The following is a 19,559-nucleotide window of genomic DNA, read 5'->3' on the forward strand; positions in this document are numbered from 1 at the left end:
TCTGCATTACACATTTAAATATTTATGCGTTTCATTGTAATCAAAGGTTTAATATTTAGTTGAACTACATCATATGTTAAACTACATCATAGGTATGTTAAACTAACGAAAGTAACTAAAACATAAACTGTTCGTTATTAATTCCTGCAGGCAGAACAAAATTCAATTTAAACATATCGCAAATAATTAATTAAATTAATGAATATCCACTCCCTATTTTAAAATATATTTTGCAATTCCTCTACGACTGTGTTTTGCAATTTATCATAAATAAGAAGAATAACTTGGCTTTTCTAATAATTACATGAGATTAATAATCGATCAACGAAATTCAAGTACGTCTGTTCCCGTGGGGTAAAATCTAAAATCTTCAATACCGTGATTTGCAAATCAGTTTTCGTCATAACATAAATATAACTACAAAGGAATTTTCCCTTCCTCAGTGCGTAACCGTCGAGAGGCGGAAATTCGCGTGTGTATCCGCTTGTACACGTACGACGTTGTATACAGACACCCTGAGTTACCTGAGGCGTTCAGTAAACTTCTGAAACTTCTCAACTCTGACAATAATCCGCGGTACAGGTGAAGAGAGCCTTGTCAAAGATTGCTGGAATTTGAGTGTAAACGGATCACGAAAGTTTCGAGTTCAGGCATACAAGACGCATCTGATCTTTAACGCTGACACCTGTTCACCGAAAGTATCGGTTACACTCCTGCAGTCATCTGGGAGACGCGCGTATTATATGCAGTACATATTCGAAACACAGCAGTTCGATCGCGTTTTTCGTTATTACGGATTGACAGTCCCTGTATAAATTTGATAATCACGATAAATGATAAAATAAGGCGCTTTTCAACTCGTCAAAAACTTTGTGATTAGAAGATGATTTGCTTTGTCTGCTGTTCGAATATCTATCGTTTGTTTGATTGGTACATGAATAAAAATACGCGGGACCAAGAAATTTAATTTAAAAATAAATTACCTAACTAATTGATTGGCTTAGCTTCGTTTGTTTCAAAACAAGGCTTTTACTGATGGTGATTCGGATTGAAACACAATTTTATTTTTGAATATAATAAACTCATTTGAGTAAAAGCATTTTTGCTTTCACTTGAATGGATATTTTTAGACTGTCAAAATAATGTAAATTTTTTGAATTCAATGAATGTTTTTTATATTCGATTGTTAGGAGGATTGTATAAATTTAACTGATATATTTATTAAACTGTAAGAAAAATAATCTGATGTATTTGCAATCTAAAGTGCCAATAATGCATAAAATAATCATTATTAGTAATCATTTTGTTGGTAAAGAATGAGAACGATATTCATAAATTGATTCAAACAAATTAGTTAGATTCAAGTAAACTAATTTGTTTCAAAAAGCGAGGAAACTGGATCACTAGCTTGTTAAATAAGGAATTCCTGATTTTATTACATCAAAATGAAGTTTAGCAATTCCGAATGTCTTTTCACACTCTTGCCTTGCCCCTTTTCATGCAGTTTTGGACTTTAGTTCAGTAACATTTCACTATACTATAATGTTTTGCTTTACCACAGCTCGTTGAATTCCAGAACATTTAAAAAATACGTCGTAACGTTAATATGCATTGCGAATTTGAATTGCATTTAAACTCTGCATCAACATTAACCAACTTCATTATACCATTCTACGTAATCAAATTACAATAATCCAGAATCGTTTGATTTTCGATGTCGAATCATATTGAATTCCATAGTAAAGGAAACTTCATTACGATTAAACAGTCAATTAACCGTACTAATCCGGGGTCGTTTCAAATTCATTTATACACACCGTTACGGCTAGAAGAAAGTAAAATTTATTCACTGCTTGTGTACGGAATGCTGAAATAAGAATCGGGTGACCACCCCGAGATGATGATTTGAATAAGCAGTTTTTTTTCTCCTTTTTATTTTCCCTCTGCTCCTCATTTGGCAAGAGCAAACTCGGTGCATCGGCCCTCGAATAAACTGCACGGTGTATTTCCAAATCGAGTCGAAAGGGTCAGGCCCCCAAGATCGGAGAAAATACACACACACGCTCAGATTAAGCTGTCGTAAACTTCCAACAGTCCATTTGGAACGTACACTTTACATTCCATTTTTAAATACTACAGTTTCTTTTTTCTAATCGTTCGAGATGGGGGTCATTGGGGGTAGTCTAAATCCAGAATTTCTACCAGATTAAACACCAGCTTCAACCGCCATTTTGAATGTACGGAGAAGCTTGTTTTCGTGAAACAATCCACCCATTTTCAACTTTTGACTAAACACGATCGCAACCGTACTTGCAGGAAATTTAATTCTCCACAACTTGGGTTATGAAATTTCTTTCTCTACCATCGACATGTTCCGACTTATACCATAGATTCAAGATAGCGGTTAAAATTACCGCAGAATCTGATCCAAAATTCTGTAATTTTGACTACCAAAGATTCGAAAAAGATAATCATCTTGTCTAAAAATCGCCCTTTCAGCTATCGTTTTCCTCCTTTTCGCACGATCCGACTGCGCTATTAGTTTACCGCGGATTCACTTGGAGCGCGTGGATCGCGTGACAGTCAGTCCGAGCAGTTCGGCCGTAGGTAGTCAGGAGAGCGGCGTTCCGTTTGTTCTCAGTTCCGCTCCGGCCGTCGGCGAGGTCGCGTTTCGCTCCGGGTTCTCAGATTGTCGGACGAGGCGAAGAGCCACGTGCATTTTCGCCAAACCGAGTACCGAACCCCAGGATGTGACCTCGGATCTGCGTTCGCACTACATCCGGACCTTCGGCAAACAGCCCTCCCCCCCTTTCTTGCCCCTCACGTTCCGCCGGTTCCATAACCGGTCTGATCTATGTCAGGAACAGTTCTCCCCGCTTTAAACGCACTCGAAAGTAGTCGAGCTTTTTCTTAGAGATACGATTTTGAGCAGTTACTGGCTCCCTATATTGTTCAGATTCACTCTGAATAGTATTCCAATCAAATAAGACATCGATAAACTGTGCCTCTAAGTTTGGCTGAATCGGTCGAACTGGTGCAAGAACTAGGCTGAACTTGTCCGCGAGACTTTTTATCCCTGATCGAGTTTCGCGCATTTAAACAACGACGATATAGTTTCGCGATAAGATTCAAACGTCTTTTATCGTGCAGTGAAATTGTGTTCGGCTTTATCGTCTTAATCAGGAAACTCTCCTCGGGATCAAGATCGCACCGTTTCTCTGGCTGATTCGTTAGGTGAGTTTTCCCTTTCTTTTGTAAATCCCTGTCATTTCTTTTAATGTCTTTTTGTTTATCCATAATCTTTTCACAGAGTGAACAATTAATGATTTCATCATTATTAAAGAGCCATATTCGCTGGTGATGTTAATAGCCAACAGCCATGTAGTAATAGTCGTAATAATAACCCATGAAAAATTTTATCGTACAAACGATTCGTTACTAATTCGCCTCCAAAGTTAATCGACGAATATTACATAGACTGTTGAATCTCCATCTAAATTATAACGACAATTACTACCAAAATTATCTGTACTTTTGCAGTTATAAAGTTTTCACGGATTTTCGGACTATTCTTCATCTCTGATCTCTGACACCAGACTCTGGGTCAATTTTCATTCGGTTTCATTCGCTTTTCGACTCACCATATCTAATAATAACTGGGAAAAATGTTAACGATCGTACTTTCAGCTTTTGCTCCAACAATACTTGCGGAACAATTGGAGCAGCAGTTACGTGATTCTTGCATTAACATACAATGAATTTGCATTCGTATGTTCCGTCAACGCTTCTAGACCAGCACGGTCAAAGCAAACCGTAACAAATAAATTTGGGTCACCTATGACGCAGATTATGTGTATGGAACATGAACTTTCGTGACATTAGACAATGACTTGAGGGTGTTTTTAACACCCGAGATATTTTGATTAATGTGTTTGGGTGAAAATATCGAAATCATAATTTCAGTTGCCGGCGATATTGACGGTAAGCATTAGTGATCGGACCCTTCGCGATTGCTCGTGCATTTGTTGCGATTCTGATATCTGAATATTTTGTTGTACCAATTCACCTGACTAAACCTCATTCAAGATAGTAACGCGTTCCCTGCAGCAGAGTTCAAAGAGTTGGTCACTGCAGTTTAAACAGAAAATATTACCCCTGGGTAAAATGCTCCAGCAACTTACCGTTCAAGATACTTGTTACAGTAATTATTACACCACGCTTTTTCGTCATTTAATGGGATTTTTAACAGTTTTAAGTGGTCGTTTACCGACAGTGCTCTTGACTGTATACATTAAATGCACTCTTCTTATAAAAATAAACGTTTTCTCTGAGTTATTTCTCTGAGAACAGTCTTCCCAGAGTAACTGTTATACCCGGAATAACTTTGAAAATCCGGTACACAGTTCGTTTGAAAAAGAGAAGAAAATTATCAACGAGATTACAAGTACTGTGATTTTTTTTTACACACGCATCGTACGCTGCCTTGAACATTTTCTTCTAGTTTGTTTTCTTCTTTTTTTGGACAGGCATCTCGAGGCATGAATATTCATGAACAATTCTGAGTACAGCTTAGGTGTAACATCAGGATTACGTCGGTGTGTTACAGATACATGAACTTGTCGAACTGATCGCAAAGCCGGATCTCGGCCAGCCAGAGATTCAGCTCAAAATCAAGTCCAATCTGACCCTACTGTGTCATTCCTAAGAAGCTTATTCCAATCAAAGATTGCGCTCAAACTATAGTGATGATAGACTGTATATGATTTCTCTCAAACTTCACTTTCACCATTCGATTGATTTCATTCAATCTTATCGCATTTTATCTGCTTGATCAGGCCGGATCTGGTTTAAAACTACGAAGGCTGTATTTGAAGTTAAATTTTGAAGGGTTCAGACAATAATTGCCGTTCATGTGTTTGATTGTATAATTTCAACGATTCGTTATAACTATTGAATCCAAAAAGTTTTATATAACCATCGTTTATCAGCTGGCAGTTTCAAATTCCATTGATTTCGCCATTTTATTATCGATCACCAGTAACTAATTCTTCCACAAACGTCTTTGCGGTTCATTTTAATTTGTTTACCTCCAAACTCCTGAGTCAAGAGTTTGCTCACACTTTCTGTACACTAGTTAAAACAATGTAGAATTCGATTTGCTGATATTTACGAGAAATGGATCAAATTAATCAAGTCTATGGACAGTATATTGATAGAGGATAAAAAGGATGATATTAAGAAACCATTCCCGCATCTACGGATGAACACATTTTTTTGGGACGAATCGTGAAATTATCAGGTTCGGCCATTGCAGCCGACGAGTTTGAGCCGTGCGAGATTGAGCAAACAGAAAAATTACCCGATTCAATGCTAATGTTCTCTACACCATAATTGAATATATGAAAAGTCGTCGATGGTGAAAGTCAAACGGAGGTCGGTTTGGTATGGAATGACTCATATTCAGAATTAATTTTCCAGACACTTCGACATAGTACACACAATGTTTGTTCTGTCCGATTGTGACAATTGGCTTTGAGCACAAATTACCGTACTGCCTGTACATAGGGATACGAGTATCTCCGATTCCACTTGTTTGCCAAATATCTACCCACAACAGACACGAGTACGTGGTAGGTATATCGATTTACCGGCGGAACGCGCCGCGGAAAAATAGAACAAAGAGAATTTAAAAAGGGGGAAAGAGTCGAAAAATCAGGAAATTCAAAGTGAAGGGATTTCAGGAGAACAAAAGCCGAATCGCCTGGATACACCTCGTCGTCTGGGTACTGGCGGATTTTACAGAGCTCGTGTGGAGGGTAAAACGGGTCGAGGCTCCGATGAATGGATCAACTAATGAATAATGATACTCGAGGAGTTTCGCCTTTAATTGGTTCTGGGCATATCATTGTGTCGGCCGTCTGCCCACCAACAATGCCTCGCATTCAAACACCGTCCATCCGTCGTCTCGTCTCGTCTCGTCTCGTCCCGTCCCGTTCCGTTTCCCGGTGTATCGATTACCCCCCGATGTCTATTGAAACGGTACCCTTCATCCCATCATCGATCTAACCTTCGTACTGCATGATTTCGGTGTTGTACACGCGTGTATACGCGTACCTTCATCGCACCAAATCTTTCAACCAACTCCGGATGTGATGGTGAGCCTGCGTCGTGGGTCCCGGACCGAAATGAAGGGCCGTTTCAGTTTCCGATCTATCAAAAGTTGCTCGGTCATTCCCAGAAAGAAGGAAGAGACTACCAACAATTTTGGTACGTGTGAATATTTCTGTTTTATCGTACTTCGGCGACATGCCTACCTACCTCGGTTATTATGGTTGATCAAGTTTGATGGAAAATATTTACAATGGCAAACAAATATATCCACCACTTCTTACCGTCGAGTGATTGATCGGGTTCTTTATTTACTCGTCAAAAATTTGTCATCGAAACAATAGGTGGTAGTGCAGTGACTTCAGATGCGTCGTTACTGTGTCTAGGACAATCATGCACCTTTCAAAGCTTTTTGGAAGTTATTACCAAAGTCAAGTCGCAGGAAACAAATGAAGACACAGAGGAAATTGTTGGGCTACATCCGTTGAACATTATTCTTTGATGTGCAGTGACACAGGATTCCTGATTCAGGGTAGATAATTATTACTTACTCCTCACTTCGCATTTCCAAATGTTTTTCCCTGTTATTCAACGCCGACCGTTGAGCAGAGTTACGTCTGTCGGACGAATCTCATTAGTCATTAGGTAATAACCATGTTACCTAATGGAATTATCGAAAGAAGATGGAGATTGCCACTCCAAGTCCTTTACCGATATGATATTCAGTACTTGACAGCCAATTGAAGACCATTAAAAAATGACAGTCGTTATAGGTAAATACGAATGATTAAAAAACTGGAATGGGAGTCATCATGATCGGCAAAATTTTCGACAACTATCCGTTTGAGAAATTCATCGATAGCTTTTATCGTTACTCTGTCTGCGATGGTTGGAAACACTCTTTCATCATTATAGAAAACTGTTGGACTACTTTACCAGTCGTCACTTTTCGACATTTTTTTAGTCAACCAGTCCCTCGTGTCGTTACGGCGAAATGGCCTTACCGAGGTAAGCGTATGCAGAGAGGGGCTTTAGAGTTACAATGCTGAAGAATTATGGCCAGATTTAACTTCGTGATACATGTATTATAATCGTGGATTTTCCCGGGAGTTGGAATTGTACCAAAATTTTCAGCCCAACTACCGTAAAGTGTGTAACCCTCGTAAAACGTCCGAAGGTTAGCGACAATTTCATACAAACTTTATTGCGCGTTACATGTCATACGTTTCTAGGTCAAATAACGTGGGTCATTTCCTTCAGATCTCATTTCCTGCACAGGATAAGGAAATTGATAAACTTTCGTTTGTTGTACACTTGTTTGTTTAATAAACGTGTATAGATTATACGTACACGTTGTACATATTTCTTAAATTTCTTTCTGTTCCTGTACGCAAACTGACAACCATGATAGTCCTTTCAGTGTTCACCTGAATTCTTCTAGTACGATTACCTGATTTATCGAGACTCGACGGATCTGATTAAACTCCGAACAATCGTTATAGGTCATAACTGGATAACAAGCTGCAAGCTGATGAATATTCGTTCGTCTTTCAAAAAACCGAGTTTACTTCGTCTTGAGTGACGTTTTGTTTTTTTTTTTTTTTATTTTATATATATTTTAATTTGTGTTATCAAATCACTCAAAGTTTCAGGTCGTAAAATGCTAAATCACGACTTCTTATCAAGTGGAAGTTTCTTAAGTTCTCTTACAAATTTCGCCCTGAGAATAATAAAAATTTCATAATCGTATTGAAATTCGGAATGATTCTTTGTCGAACCGAAAGTCTTCTCAATCGTGTATTTTTGTCAACATGGCACGAAATCCAATTTCTGAATCGAGTAGATCAGCAGAATGAACTCAAGAATAGGTCAAACAATATTATTAGCTGTATCAATATTGATGGTTGATCCACTGGATCCACACGGTGATTGATCGTGTCAAGGTTGTGATTTGCTTGGTTTACCGGGGTCCTCGGTAAGTGTTATGTGTACGGTGACGTCAATCGATACGAATTATTTAACAAATCGGTACGATTATGCCGATCCGCTGGTATTTTATCAACAAAATTATCCATCGCCTGGCCGGAAGCTAACTGAAAAATTCACGAAGTGAAAAGAGCGTACTCGTACTTTAAATCAACAAAAACTTGTTTTAATGATTGAAAGGCGAGTTTTATCTCGCCACACTGGCCTAAGAAACCGTGTGTGTAAGGCTTGGGATCGTCGGGTCAACAACGCGTGAATGCCTGCGCAATACGACAGCGTCAAAGATTGAATATCAAGATAAGCCCCTGACCTATCGCAGCCGAGAGGATCATCACACGTGACTCTTGTCTGTGCGACGATGATTATTTTCATTATTCTTGAGCGTCCGGTTACGATCCGTCAATCTCAAGATCACGTCTAATCGGTGCATTGATCGTCATCGATGAAATAATGCTTATTTCGTTATATTATCCAAATAATGATGTGACTTCTGATAGATTCAACAAAATTCTTTCACACGGTTTACTTCATCTATTCGGTTGATAAAGTCGAGTCAAGCTTACAAAAGTCGCTAATTGGTCACCGCAATCTAATTAATAAACTTCTAATTCTTAGAATATTTTTTTTCAGAGGCAAATTACTTTCTGCGACGTGTCGAAACACTTGAAAAAAAAAAAAAAAATAAGATGAGCAATTATTAAATTTGGCTCCGTCCATTGATCTAAGAAAATCAGCACAACCAAATCAATAATGGTTAAATATCATCTAATGAGTCTATGTCACTGTTTGATGTTGCGCTTGATTCATGTAGCGTAAAGTAAATTAAAACTATGATTTCTTTTTAATTGCTATAATTGAAAAATTATTTGGCAATGTTTACTAAATCGCATAAAGAGCAAAAGTATGTTTTTTCGGGTGCAAAATAATTCGAGGATAGTTTTTAGTTCCGTCTTCACAACCTTTAGTAGATTCTATAGTAAGCTCTAAATTTACTCGTATAGTGACACAATTTTGTTTTTCATAATTGGACATTTTGTTTAGGTGTACGCGGGATTTTTTCCAGACTCACTAATTCCGGGAAAACTAAAATTGAAAAATTGAGGATCAGGAAAAAACAAACCCGCGATCGGCAATCCAATATCGTTCCTCCTCGTCTTTTATAATAAATCAGTTAACCAAGTGATTCATGAATGAAGGTGCGGGTTGTTAGACGAGAATCCACGAAACCTGGGAATCTTTCAGGGGTTAAGTACGTGGGATTAAATATTGAATTTTCGGAGGATACTCGGACGAAATTTTGGGCTTCGTTGGAACCACAAGAAAATGTCGAGGTTTTTGAGCCCCATAATACAAGACCTTTAATATTTAAAAGGGAAATCCGGAGTAAAAAAAAAAAATTTGACTTGGGCCAAAAGCCATCGTATAATTTGGCTACTACAGATTACTCTCAGCCTCGACATTCTCAATTAATTACATACGGTTTTCCATCTTTTTGGTAGTAGTAGCGAATCTTGGTGACTCGATAGCCATAAATGAAAACAAAAAATCACAGACAAAGGATTTATTGAATTGACAACCGAATATGTCAAAGTAAATTATTTATTTCGGCTGACGGTGAACAATTTTGCGTCGTAAACCGTATTTATTTGAACGAACGAAACATTTCTCTCGCCGTATTTGGTCAGTACAATAATTTCTTTTTCTCCCTTTACACGCGTATAGGAGGTATTTCGACTCGATGAAATATCTTTGGACGTAGGTATAACTATGAGGCTCCAGTGTTCCTCTCACGAGTCTCTCGACTCGCTTCAGCAGACTTTCAGCAAACACACTTAGCAGCAGGGTGCTATATAAGTTATGCAAAGAAATTTGCCGAGGAAAAATTTCACCCGGCGACTCGAGGGTGTAACGATCCTTTTCTACGGAAGTCCGCACGTCTCTTGGTACCACGATTCTCGTTTCGATCGAGGTGCACGACCACGGGTTCAAATATTCTCTGTGCACCTACCGCAGTGTCTCTCATGAATAAAAATCCCGAACCCAAGTAGCCTGCAGGTCGCAGCTCTTCGTTTTATCAGATAATGAATTAGTCGCACCGGCTGCAACGCGATGAACATTTTTAAGGATAAATCGGACGTACAGTCAGAATCCAAAATTCATGAAAACAGGAAAGAGTTGCTTGAAAAATGTTTGGTTCAGACTGTTGGGTCGTTGATTCATGCTTCGTACGTTACCTCGGATTATTTTTACACCCTTGGTCGCGCGTTGTGCGAGGGCAGTTTCGAACCGTTTGATTCCACTCCATGGGTTCCCATGGCTGTGACTCGGGCCCTGAGTGTCGATTTGGGGGACGGACCGCCCATGGTGGACCATTGTGCTCGACGGTCAACCAATATCAAATCCCATTCAGCACGGTGCCTCGGCTCTTCGATCCATTATACTTCCATGAACCCACGTCTTTCCTGCTGCAGGCTCCATAAATTGAACAAATAAAGTCGGCACTCTTCCAGCCTCGAATTTTCTAACGACAAAACTGTGGGAAAGAGAATTTGTTGAGTCTTCATGGATGAAATAGATTTCATGCGTTAGACAAATCATTTGCTTTGAGTATTCTTCCATGGCGATCATCTGTGAATAATGAAACACAGCTTAATACCGAATTTTCAATGGAATAGAATCATTTCTTATCTTTTTTTATCGTTCTATTGTACCCAGAAAACTTGTCCAACCAAAAATACCCGAATGAAGATTATCAAGGCTCAAGACTCACTTTTATGGAAAGCTTTCAACTTTTCGGTATAAAGAAAATGTTCTGTTTCTCTCGTGGATCCGCGGATAGAATTTTTCATTCACGATTTTTGAAGCATGCGTAAGATTATTGAGAAAATAGTTTTCACATTAATCAGAATAATTTTAAGCGTAAGGGAATATTTTGAGAAAATAAGACTCACGCACGGCGGTAATAGGAGCAAATTCCCACGGTATCGTAAAGTTATCGTTCGTTCTCAGAACTTCTCTGCACCATTATCCCCGTAGCGTGAAAAACAAACTGTACAAAACTAGGTACTATGTACGTATGAAGGTACGTGACGTGACTTCAGCCAGTCGTTCCCTGCACCGTGTAGCATAGATAGACCCCCGCAACTGTTGCATTGAAAATCAATAAATTAAAATTTCATTTTCAAGGAATAATGTCTGCGCTCCGCTTCTAGCTATAAAAATTATTAAACCGCTTTAACTTCCTTGAAGTTGTAGACATAACACGTGATCCATCATCGTGAACATGACGACGTTTCTTCGATTCGATTTCCGTTCAATAAATAATAGAATTTGTAATTCTGTTTCCCCATGGTATTTTTTTTTCTCCCATTTTTCAGCTTCCAGACGAGAAAAAAAAACTGGCTGGGCTTGGTCCTCGTTAAATCGAGCTTTAAGATATTTTTGTCCGCGAAAGAATTTCGAGCATCCGTTGTTGCGTCGAAATCGAATATTCTCAATCTTCGCTGCTGATATGTATATTTATACACGGTATCTCGAGTATTTGGAATATTTTTCAGTGATTTATTACACCCCAAATTCTCTCCGTTTTATTATTATTCTTTTTTTTTTTTAATTTTTTTTTCTCTCGTGATTCTCTTTTTATTTCTGTACAGGGAATTCGAACAGCCCTGGTTAAAGAATCCTACACTCACACACACACATTCACTGCACGCATGTCACGTAATGGTGTGAATATATCCCCCATCCAGTCTGTTCTCTCCCCCAGCAACCGCCTTTTATCCTTCAGATATTAATTCAGCCACCGTTTGCAGCTCGTACAAATTTATTCACCGACTCATACACTCGATTCCCCGCCGTCGCGTCGACGACATATCCTATACAAATTTACTGTATCGCGTATCCCTTGAAATAAATTTCTCTTTTTTTTCTCTCTCTTCGTTCACATCCCACATCGCGGATCTGGCATAAAATGTAATTAATGAATCTCACCTAATTCCACAACGAGATTCATTTATTGCCAGAGAATTGAAACAGTAAAAATTTGCTTAGACTGCGTAGATGATTATCCAACAACTTATAACAAGTTCGATGGTAGCTAGTTATTCATTGTTAATTTGAAAAAGAAACACCGATACATTTGGGTGGGGGTAAAGATATACAAGGATGATTAGAAAAAAGAAGGATCGCAATATCGAACTTCCAGAAACGCGGAAAGCCGTTTGATACAATTTTAAAATGTAGAAAGTCAAAATACATATTTTCCCGAATTCTGACGGTTCGATGTTTAGGCTTATATTGTTATTCTCAGACCTTTCTACTTTTTCACATTTCTATGTTTGAACTTTCAACGTTATGAAATTCAATATAATCCAATGCAATGGATTTTTGTGAGTTTTAAAATGTTCCATTCTGAGCCTTCTGTTTCCTAACCCAAATGTACCCACTTTTATCTCCTAGTTTATTTCGTTCGTACAACCAACGAATCTATCTACAACATCGTTTTATTCATTCCTCTTTTCTATTCATCCTAACGGCAATTAATAAGTCGGCGTTGAGAGTGGGTGAATATAACAAACCCGGACGTGATTTATAGATCTTTTGTTAGATAGGTATATCATTGGACTACAAAAATAAAATGAAGTTTCTAAACGCCCACCGAACGAGGCGCGTTCTGTAGATACGTTTACTGCCCGGCTCCAAACGTAGCATCCCATCGTAAATCCCACGTGATCTCATCGCGCCGGATCGGTAAAGAGACAGGCGGTCATTACACGTGCATACGTAAAACAATGCCGTGAGACATTTAGAAAGACGTTTCTCAATGTTCCACGTGTTCTTGAACAAGTTTATACGTCGCACTGCGACATAAGTCTTTACATCCGTGCATCCATTCTACGCGTGTTTGTCAAAAAATTGATCAAAGCTCACGCCAGTGAACATTTCCAATGAATTTAAATTTTCGCAGCATCGCGATCGAGGAAAATGAAACAAGAGATAATCGATACGCGGTTTCTTTCTTATTAGAAGGGGAAACGACGAGAACAGGTTAGAGAAACGTCGAAAAACGAAAAATGGATCACGGCCGAAGAGTCGGTAGAAAGGATACGTCGCTGACCTTGAAGAGGCCGTGCAATCCGTCCGTCGTAACAGTGACCGATCCTCCCTGCACGAAAGACAAGCCGATAGTGGAAGATCGTCGATTGAAAAACTGGAAGACGTGGCTGAGGAGACACAGGATACAGTGCGAGGCGCTACGTGGCCGTGTTTCCAATCCTAAAGCGGACATGGTGATGAACAGCTGCGAAAAAGTGCGGGCGAAGATCGAAATGAGAAATCTGATGGAGTATGCCGCTGCTCCGGTGACGCCGGTTCCCGGCAAGTCGACGGGGAGTCCCGGATTCTGGAAGGTACCACCGATCCTGTCGAACCACGGTAATCCCTGTCTTCCAGACGTTGGTCCTGTGCTAACGAAGAAGGAGCTCAACTCGTTCCCGACACTGGAGCACATCGAGGTCCCCAAGTGCATAAGGGAGGAGAAAAACTTGTCCAATTTAGAGGAATCGGTTCCCGGATGGAAGCGGAGTTCGTACCTCAGTAAAAGGAGAGAGGAATTGGCCGGCAACATCGCGATTTTAAAACCAAGTCGGCCCGAAACTGAGACCGACCTTGTGGTGCGAGGACGGAGGTTTGGCTGCTCCGAAGAAGAGCAAGAAGTGCCTCGGCTTCCCGTGATCAGTGTAACCGACGCTTCTATCGAGAGCGAGGAATCGGAGGTGAAAATCATGGCCGAGGAAGCGGTCGTTGTGACATTGGAGATAAACGGAGTTCGGGTAACCAGAGACGAGGAGACGATTCATCAGAGATCCGAGGATCTCGTGTGGCCGTTGACATTCTTGAGCGCGGTGAACCAAAGGTCGAAGAAGTGTCTGCGCTTGGAGAACAAGGGGACCATGGTCATCGCTTACGAATGGCGCGACGCCGCCTGGGTATCGAAGATTTTACCCTCGGGTTCGAGAAGCGGGGCCAGCTTTTTCTTCAATAAGAATAAGGCCCTGATATTGCCCGGACAGAAGACCGAGATTCCGGTTTGGTTCCAGAAACGTCGAGCTGGGATCTTCTCCGAGTCTTGGCGGCTTGACACCGAGCCGAAACTCCACGGGGCGAATCTGATCGTGAGAATGTGGGGATGCGCTTCTTCCGAGGATTCGGGGTCTGGCCGATCAATCGACGCCTACTTGGATCGCTGCATCCGGGATACCAGCGTCAGAGAAACCCTCGACTTCGTCATCTCCAACGTCAGTCCGTCCAGGCCTCAGGAACCGGCGTACCAAAACTGTTACCTGGAGGCCGAATTGTTCCGGGCTAAGAACCCTTCGTACTTTTATCACTCAAGTGCGATCACCGATTTGTACAAATTGTGGGACACTTGTTTGGCGTCTAATGTCGCTACTACGTGGAACTTGTCGTTGGTCGAATTGCGAAGTCTTCTCTTGCGGATCGACGATCCTGAGCTCAGAAACGAGCGGCTTAAATTGTTCAGTGATCTCTGTAAAGAGTGTCTAAAGCCCGACGGATTTAGTACAGATAAAAGTGTCAAGTATGGAGTTGTTTACAATGTCCTGTGTGCATTTGCCAATAGGATGGAAGAGGAGAGTGCGATCGTTAAACAAAGTTGCATTCTCAGGCAGCCGGACGACTTGGCGTCGATTAATTCCACCGTCGAAATTTCTCCGGAAAGTTCGTCGTCCGGAATGATGGGAATCAATGGGTGGCGCGGTAGCTTGAAATCCACCGAAATTTTCTTGTATGGACAAGTGTTTTATACCCGCATTTATGAACTTTTAGTTGAAAGTATGGAACAGATCTGTGCGGCTATAGACTCTGTCAACAATCTCAATGAGCTTGAACAATAAAAAATCTTTCCTCGAATCGAAATGTTGGAGGAATGAATTTCGGAATCTAATCGATGGAAAACGATCGGGTTTTAAGTTTTCATGCAACTTGCAATAGCGTACAATTTCTGTAAAAAAAAATTTCTTTCCTTCGCGACGCTGAATTTCATCGATGATTTTCAACGAGCAAGCAGGAACAATTGTCTTTCTTAATGATGGATTGAAAAACATTGCATACATTTTGAACGTAGCTATGCCAATGAATGAGTACAGTGCAGAATATTGGTTGTGGCAAACAGACAGGAATTCAGAACTTTCGTCCGATGAATATTTTCACCCTTATCATTTTGTAGAGAGAATGAAAACCGTATCCTCGTCAGTGGAACGGACCAAAGTATTCGTGGATACATCTTTTACGAGCTTCTCTCTTCACGCTCTCCGTCTCTTAACGACCGGTTCTTAAGAGACAAAAGACTCTGTCCAAAGGGTATACGTATATGCTACGAATACCATCTTTCCTTTATCAGAATGGAAAAGGGTACAACTATATTCTCGAATTCCAATATTCATGCCGTCGTGCCAGGCATCGCGTATGCTGTTTCTTTTTTGCTGCGCCAATTCACCTTTACCACTCGAGCAAATTAAACGTCCTTGCTATTATAAAACCTCGCATGAATATGGAATTTATTACCCAATGTCGACCAATTGCCCGTTACTGCCTCTCCGCAACTCCATGCATTGAAAATTTACCAACAATTTTTCACTGTGTTGAACCTGCAAAAATAAGGCTTTGAAGTATTGTAGAGTATTTGTCGAGGGAAACGAAAGAGAGGCTTTAATCACGTGTGATTAAATCTACAATTTCTGTCACTATATTATTCTTACGTAAACGTGTACCGCTATTTTATTTACCATATTGGCTACTTTTGTTCACTTTTATGCTGTTATTTTTATCACTGGCGTAAATTTTGCCTCCATGAGTTGAGTTTCGAGTAATATTCGTAGAACAATGAACAGCTGCAGTTTGCGTAGTTGTATAAAGAAACGAATCTCTTTATCTACATTCTTGACGAAACTTTAACATTTAAAAAAAAAAATGCTAATGTAATGAATTATATTTTCTTTTGCAAGTAGTTTGCTTCGTCTGGTACTAATTGTATTATGCAATCTGCTAAATGAGCAATATTTGCTGAAATCATTCTCAAACTCTCCAAACATTGTACGAAAATTTGTTTAGTCTCGTCGAGAAAATATTGATCGCACAAAATTTTCGAAAACGAGTTTGAGAATCTTTGAAAGTATTCCATAACTTTGATTGAACCTCGAGTAAAGATAGAAACCAGATGACTGGTTCTTTTTGTTTTATCTTTTCTTTGTTTTGTTTCTGACAACGTTTCTCAAATAAATTCCTTCGACGAAGATGACTTTGAAATTGTTACGATCCGCTAACGACCGATAAAACGTTGTTCTCTGTTCGCCTTGCAAGGTTGAACCTGTGCTCGCGTCATTTCGAATCGTTGAATATTTACGATATAGACGCATAACCGACGAGCTGTATGACTTGTAAACGGCTTGCAGCAGCATTCCTCGTACCGTTCGGACAGACTAGACGTCTAGCATACGCTCATCGGAGTCATGGGTGGGAAGTAAATTTTTAGTTTATGCTATATACGGAACAGCTGCGAAGAAATTGAATGAGCAGTCGTGACCCGCAGGTTAAATTTGAATATATGGTAATAAGATGTTGCGCTGGACCTACGAATTTGAAAATTATAAGGTTAAAAAAACACCTTCTTAAGTTATACCTCACGTCCGCACATCTGCGGAGGCTACTCGATCACCACCGATCGATGTTTCACGTCATATTAATTATTCCAGCTTTCGATTTCTCGTTTCGATCACGAGAATCCTAATAAAGTCTTGTTTTCGAATGAATTATTCTAATCAGCTTCTTTGAGGGTCTGTTACATCTGTGTATAGAACGTATAGAAACGATGTCAGATCAGGCAACAACTCACATACATATACATTATTTTCTCTCTGACAAACTGTACGTCTTGGCGTTTGTTTATTTTATTCCAAAATTCAGATACATTGTGTCGTAATCTTATAAGTATAGCTGAAATAAGTTCGAATCTTTTTTCGTCACAGATTACCCAATGTCAGTTTATAAATTTCGGCGAATTTTTCTGGGAATATCGAAGTTCAATTGCAATGAAAAAAGGGATAAATGAACAGTGAGAGTCAGCAGCGGGATCGAAACGTCAATTTTTTTAATCAGAGTGGCCCGCGGGAAAGAGGGAGAGCGAGAAAACGAGGATGTTACAACGATGAATTTGGTAAAAGTGGTTGAAAATTTAAATTAGATACTCGCAAGCTACTCTGTTATGTAAACACGAGGCAAAACGTCGGGTGTATAACATTGAGAAATATTTAAATTTGAATCGCACTCCATGACGTACCGTGTTTAATTGAGTGTAAACAGAAGTCTAGATGAGCCGTCGTAAAAGAAAGCTATAGCTGTATAGAATGTTCATTTCGTTTTACTCATTGCTTCTTCTTTTTATTTTTTTTTTTTTTTTTTACACATATTATATCCGTACGATAGCCGGAATGTTCTTGAAACGGGCTCTTAACTGTGGAAATAGCAAAAAGTAGTCGAGTACCATGAGAATAATTCACGGAATTCAAGAACTCAAGAACTTGGTAATATTATTCAATACCGTATAATAAGATGGAAATCGAGTATTTGTCTATTTGTGATTAATTTTTAAGTAGCCAGAAATTATGTTTTTCATGCTCGTTATCGTGACAAACTAGGCGCAGTGAAACCAGGCATCGAATCTCAACAACGCGTTATCATATTTTTTTGCTCATATGTGATAAAATTTATTGGTATGGAAGCTCGACTAATTCAGCATCTGCGATATGTAACAGATGAAACGTATGAAGTACATCGAATTACGACTCAGAAACTGCGTCTTGTCCTTCGATGATGTGTACCAAACGAAAAAAGCCGGCTAATTCTCGTGTAGAGCAAAGCGGTGGCCAGCAGTTTTAACACAGTTGACATATCGCTCCCTGCGATCGTTTATAAACAATTTTTTATAACCAGTAGCTCAAGCAGATATCCGTGTGTGCGCATAATGACCGTTAGCAATCGTCGACTAAATTTACGAATCACGTTACGCATGCTTGTACAAGAAAAATGTGACACATGCTCCTCCGGCATTTGTTTCACTCACAGATTAACCAAGAAGCTCATAAATATAAACCCCAAATTGACTAGAATAATTTTAGCCACCTCGTATGATAGGCTCATTTTCGAAGTGTAATTACAGTGACGCACGTGTGGAAATAATAGCGCCAATGTATTTGCCATCGAACCCCGAAGTTGCCTAATCTATGCTCCCGATAAAACGACCCGTGCAGGATGCTTTTCTAGACTAACTTTGCCAGTGACCGCGTACTCTAAAGTTTGACCCTAGGGGCAAACGGACCGTCCAACTCACACGGATAATGATATTGTTGTCTGGCCATATGTTGCGCCAGTCAGCTGCTACCGATTAGAGTCGACTGGCTGCTGCAGCGGTTGCCGAATATCAGAACCGACCATTCATCACTCGTAGTATTACATCCATCTATTGATCGGTCCATTTGCCGTGAGATAATCGTAAATATTGCTAGTAAAACCTGTCTGTCAAGTTTTCGATGCAGATTACTCGTGCTAGCAAATTTTTATGGATTTTTCCATCAGAAGTCAATCAGTGCCGTTAAAAACAGTTCATGATCGAGGATGTAATCGCTCAACATTTATTACAAAGGTAAACCTTGACACGTTTTATTCGCATCACCCGTCCCATTTGAATACAGCAGAAGAATTACATCATGACTCTTGAATAGTCGGGCAATTGCAGCCAAAAGTCACTGTACTATAACTGTACTGTGTTTCTCATTCGGGTGCCGCCTGCAAGTATATTTTTCCACATGGCCATCATGCGATCCCCACTTCTGCCTCTTATACAATATTGTCACTTTAGGCTGATCCGACTGAGCACTTTACAATGTGCTTTGAGGTTCTTAAAGTCTGTTTACCCGGTCTTTTTCATCCATTGTTATTTCATGATTGCTATTCACATTTACTCAGTCTACGGAATCCGGATACTTTACACATTTTTCAGTAGGCGGATTATCAGGCGTAAGGAGTTACCTAGACTGATGTTAAAAAGTTGAACGACATTGGTATTATTATTATTCGATATTTGCCGCCGTACAGTTCATTCAGATTTCTATAATCTCAATTTGGAACCAGGAATAACACATGGTTCGGTAACAGACGACGAGTGATGAAAGTCGTGTTTGTTACGCACGACTGTACAGTGACTTTACGGTTAAAATTCATCCCGTTCAACGGTATAATAATCTGATTGCTTGACAACGGTTGTACAAATCGCAGAAGAGCCTCGACGGTGAAACCCAATCCAATTATCCGTCAACCTTGGTTCTATCGCGAAGATTGCATCGTTACCAAGTGTTGACGAGTGTGTGTTCGTTCCGAAGGTTCTTTCGTCC

At 39.8% G+C, this 19,559-nt stretch overlaps 2 protein-coding genes across 3 annotated transcripts in view; both read left to right on the forward strand.

The window, feature by feature from the left end:
* The first annotated feature begins 2,622 nt into the window (after window positions 1–2,622).
* The window catches only part of LOC107218602 (extracellular sulfatase SULF-1 homolog), an 86,586-nt gene continuing 69,649 nt past the window's right edge, over window positions 2,623–19,559 (forward strand). Inside the window, exon 1 of one of the 2 annotated variants that reach the window (XM_046738605.1) lies at window positions 2,623–3,234. The gene's annotated coding sequence lies outside the window, so the exon portion shown is untranslated. The remainder of the gene's footprint in view (window positions 3,235–19,559) is intronic. The other variant, XM_015656523.2, reaches the window with a different exon arrangement.
* On the forward strand, window positions 13,167–15,008 carry LOC124294099 (MYCBP-associated protein-like). The gene has a single exon (XM_046737963.1). The coding sequence runs from the start codon at window positions 13,167–13,169 to the stop codon at window positions 15,006–15,008; it is 1,842 nt and encodes a 613-aa protein (XP_046593919.1).

This window comes from Neodiprion lecontei, chromosome 4 (genome assembly GCF_021901455.1).
Source record: "Neodiprion lecontei isolate iyNeoLeco1 chromosome 4, iyNeoLeco1.1, whole genome shotgun sequence".
Classification (NCBI taxonomy): Eukaryota; Metazoa; Arthropoda; class Insecta; order Hymenoptera; family Diprionidae; genus Neodiprion; species Neodiprion lecontei.

Coding starts and splice junctions, on each gene's coding strand:
- LOC124294099 (XM_046737963.1), top strand. CDS start 13,167: ATGGATCACGGCCGAAGAGTCGGTAGAAAGGATACGTCGCTGACCTTG.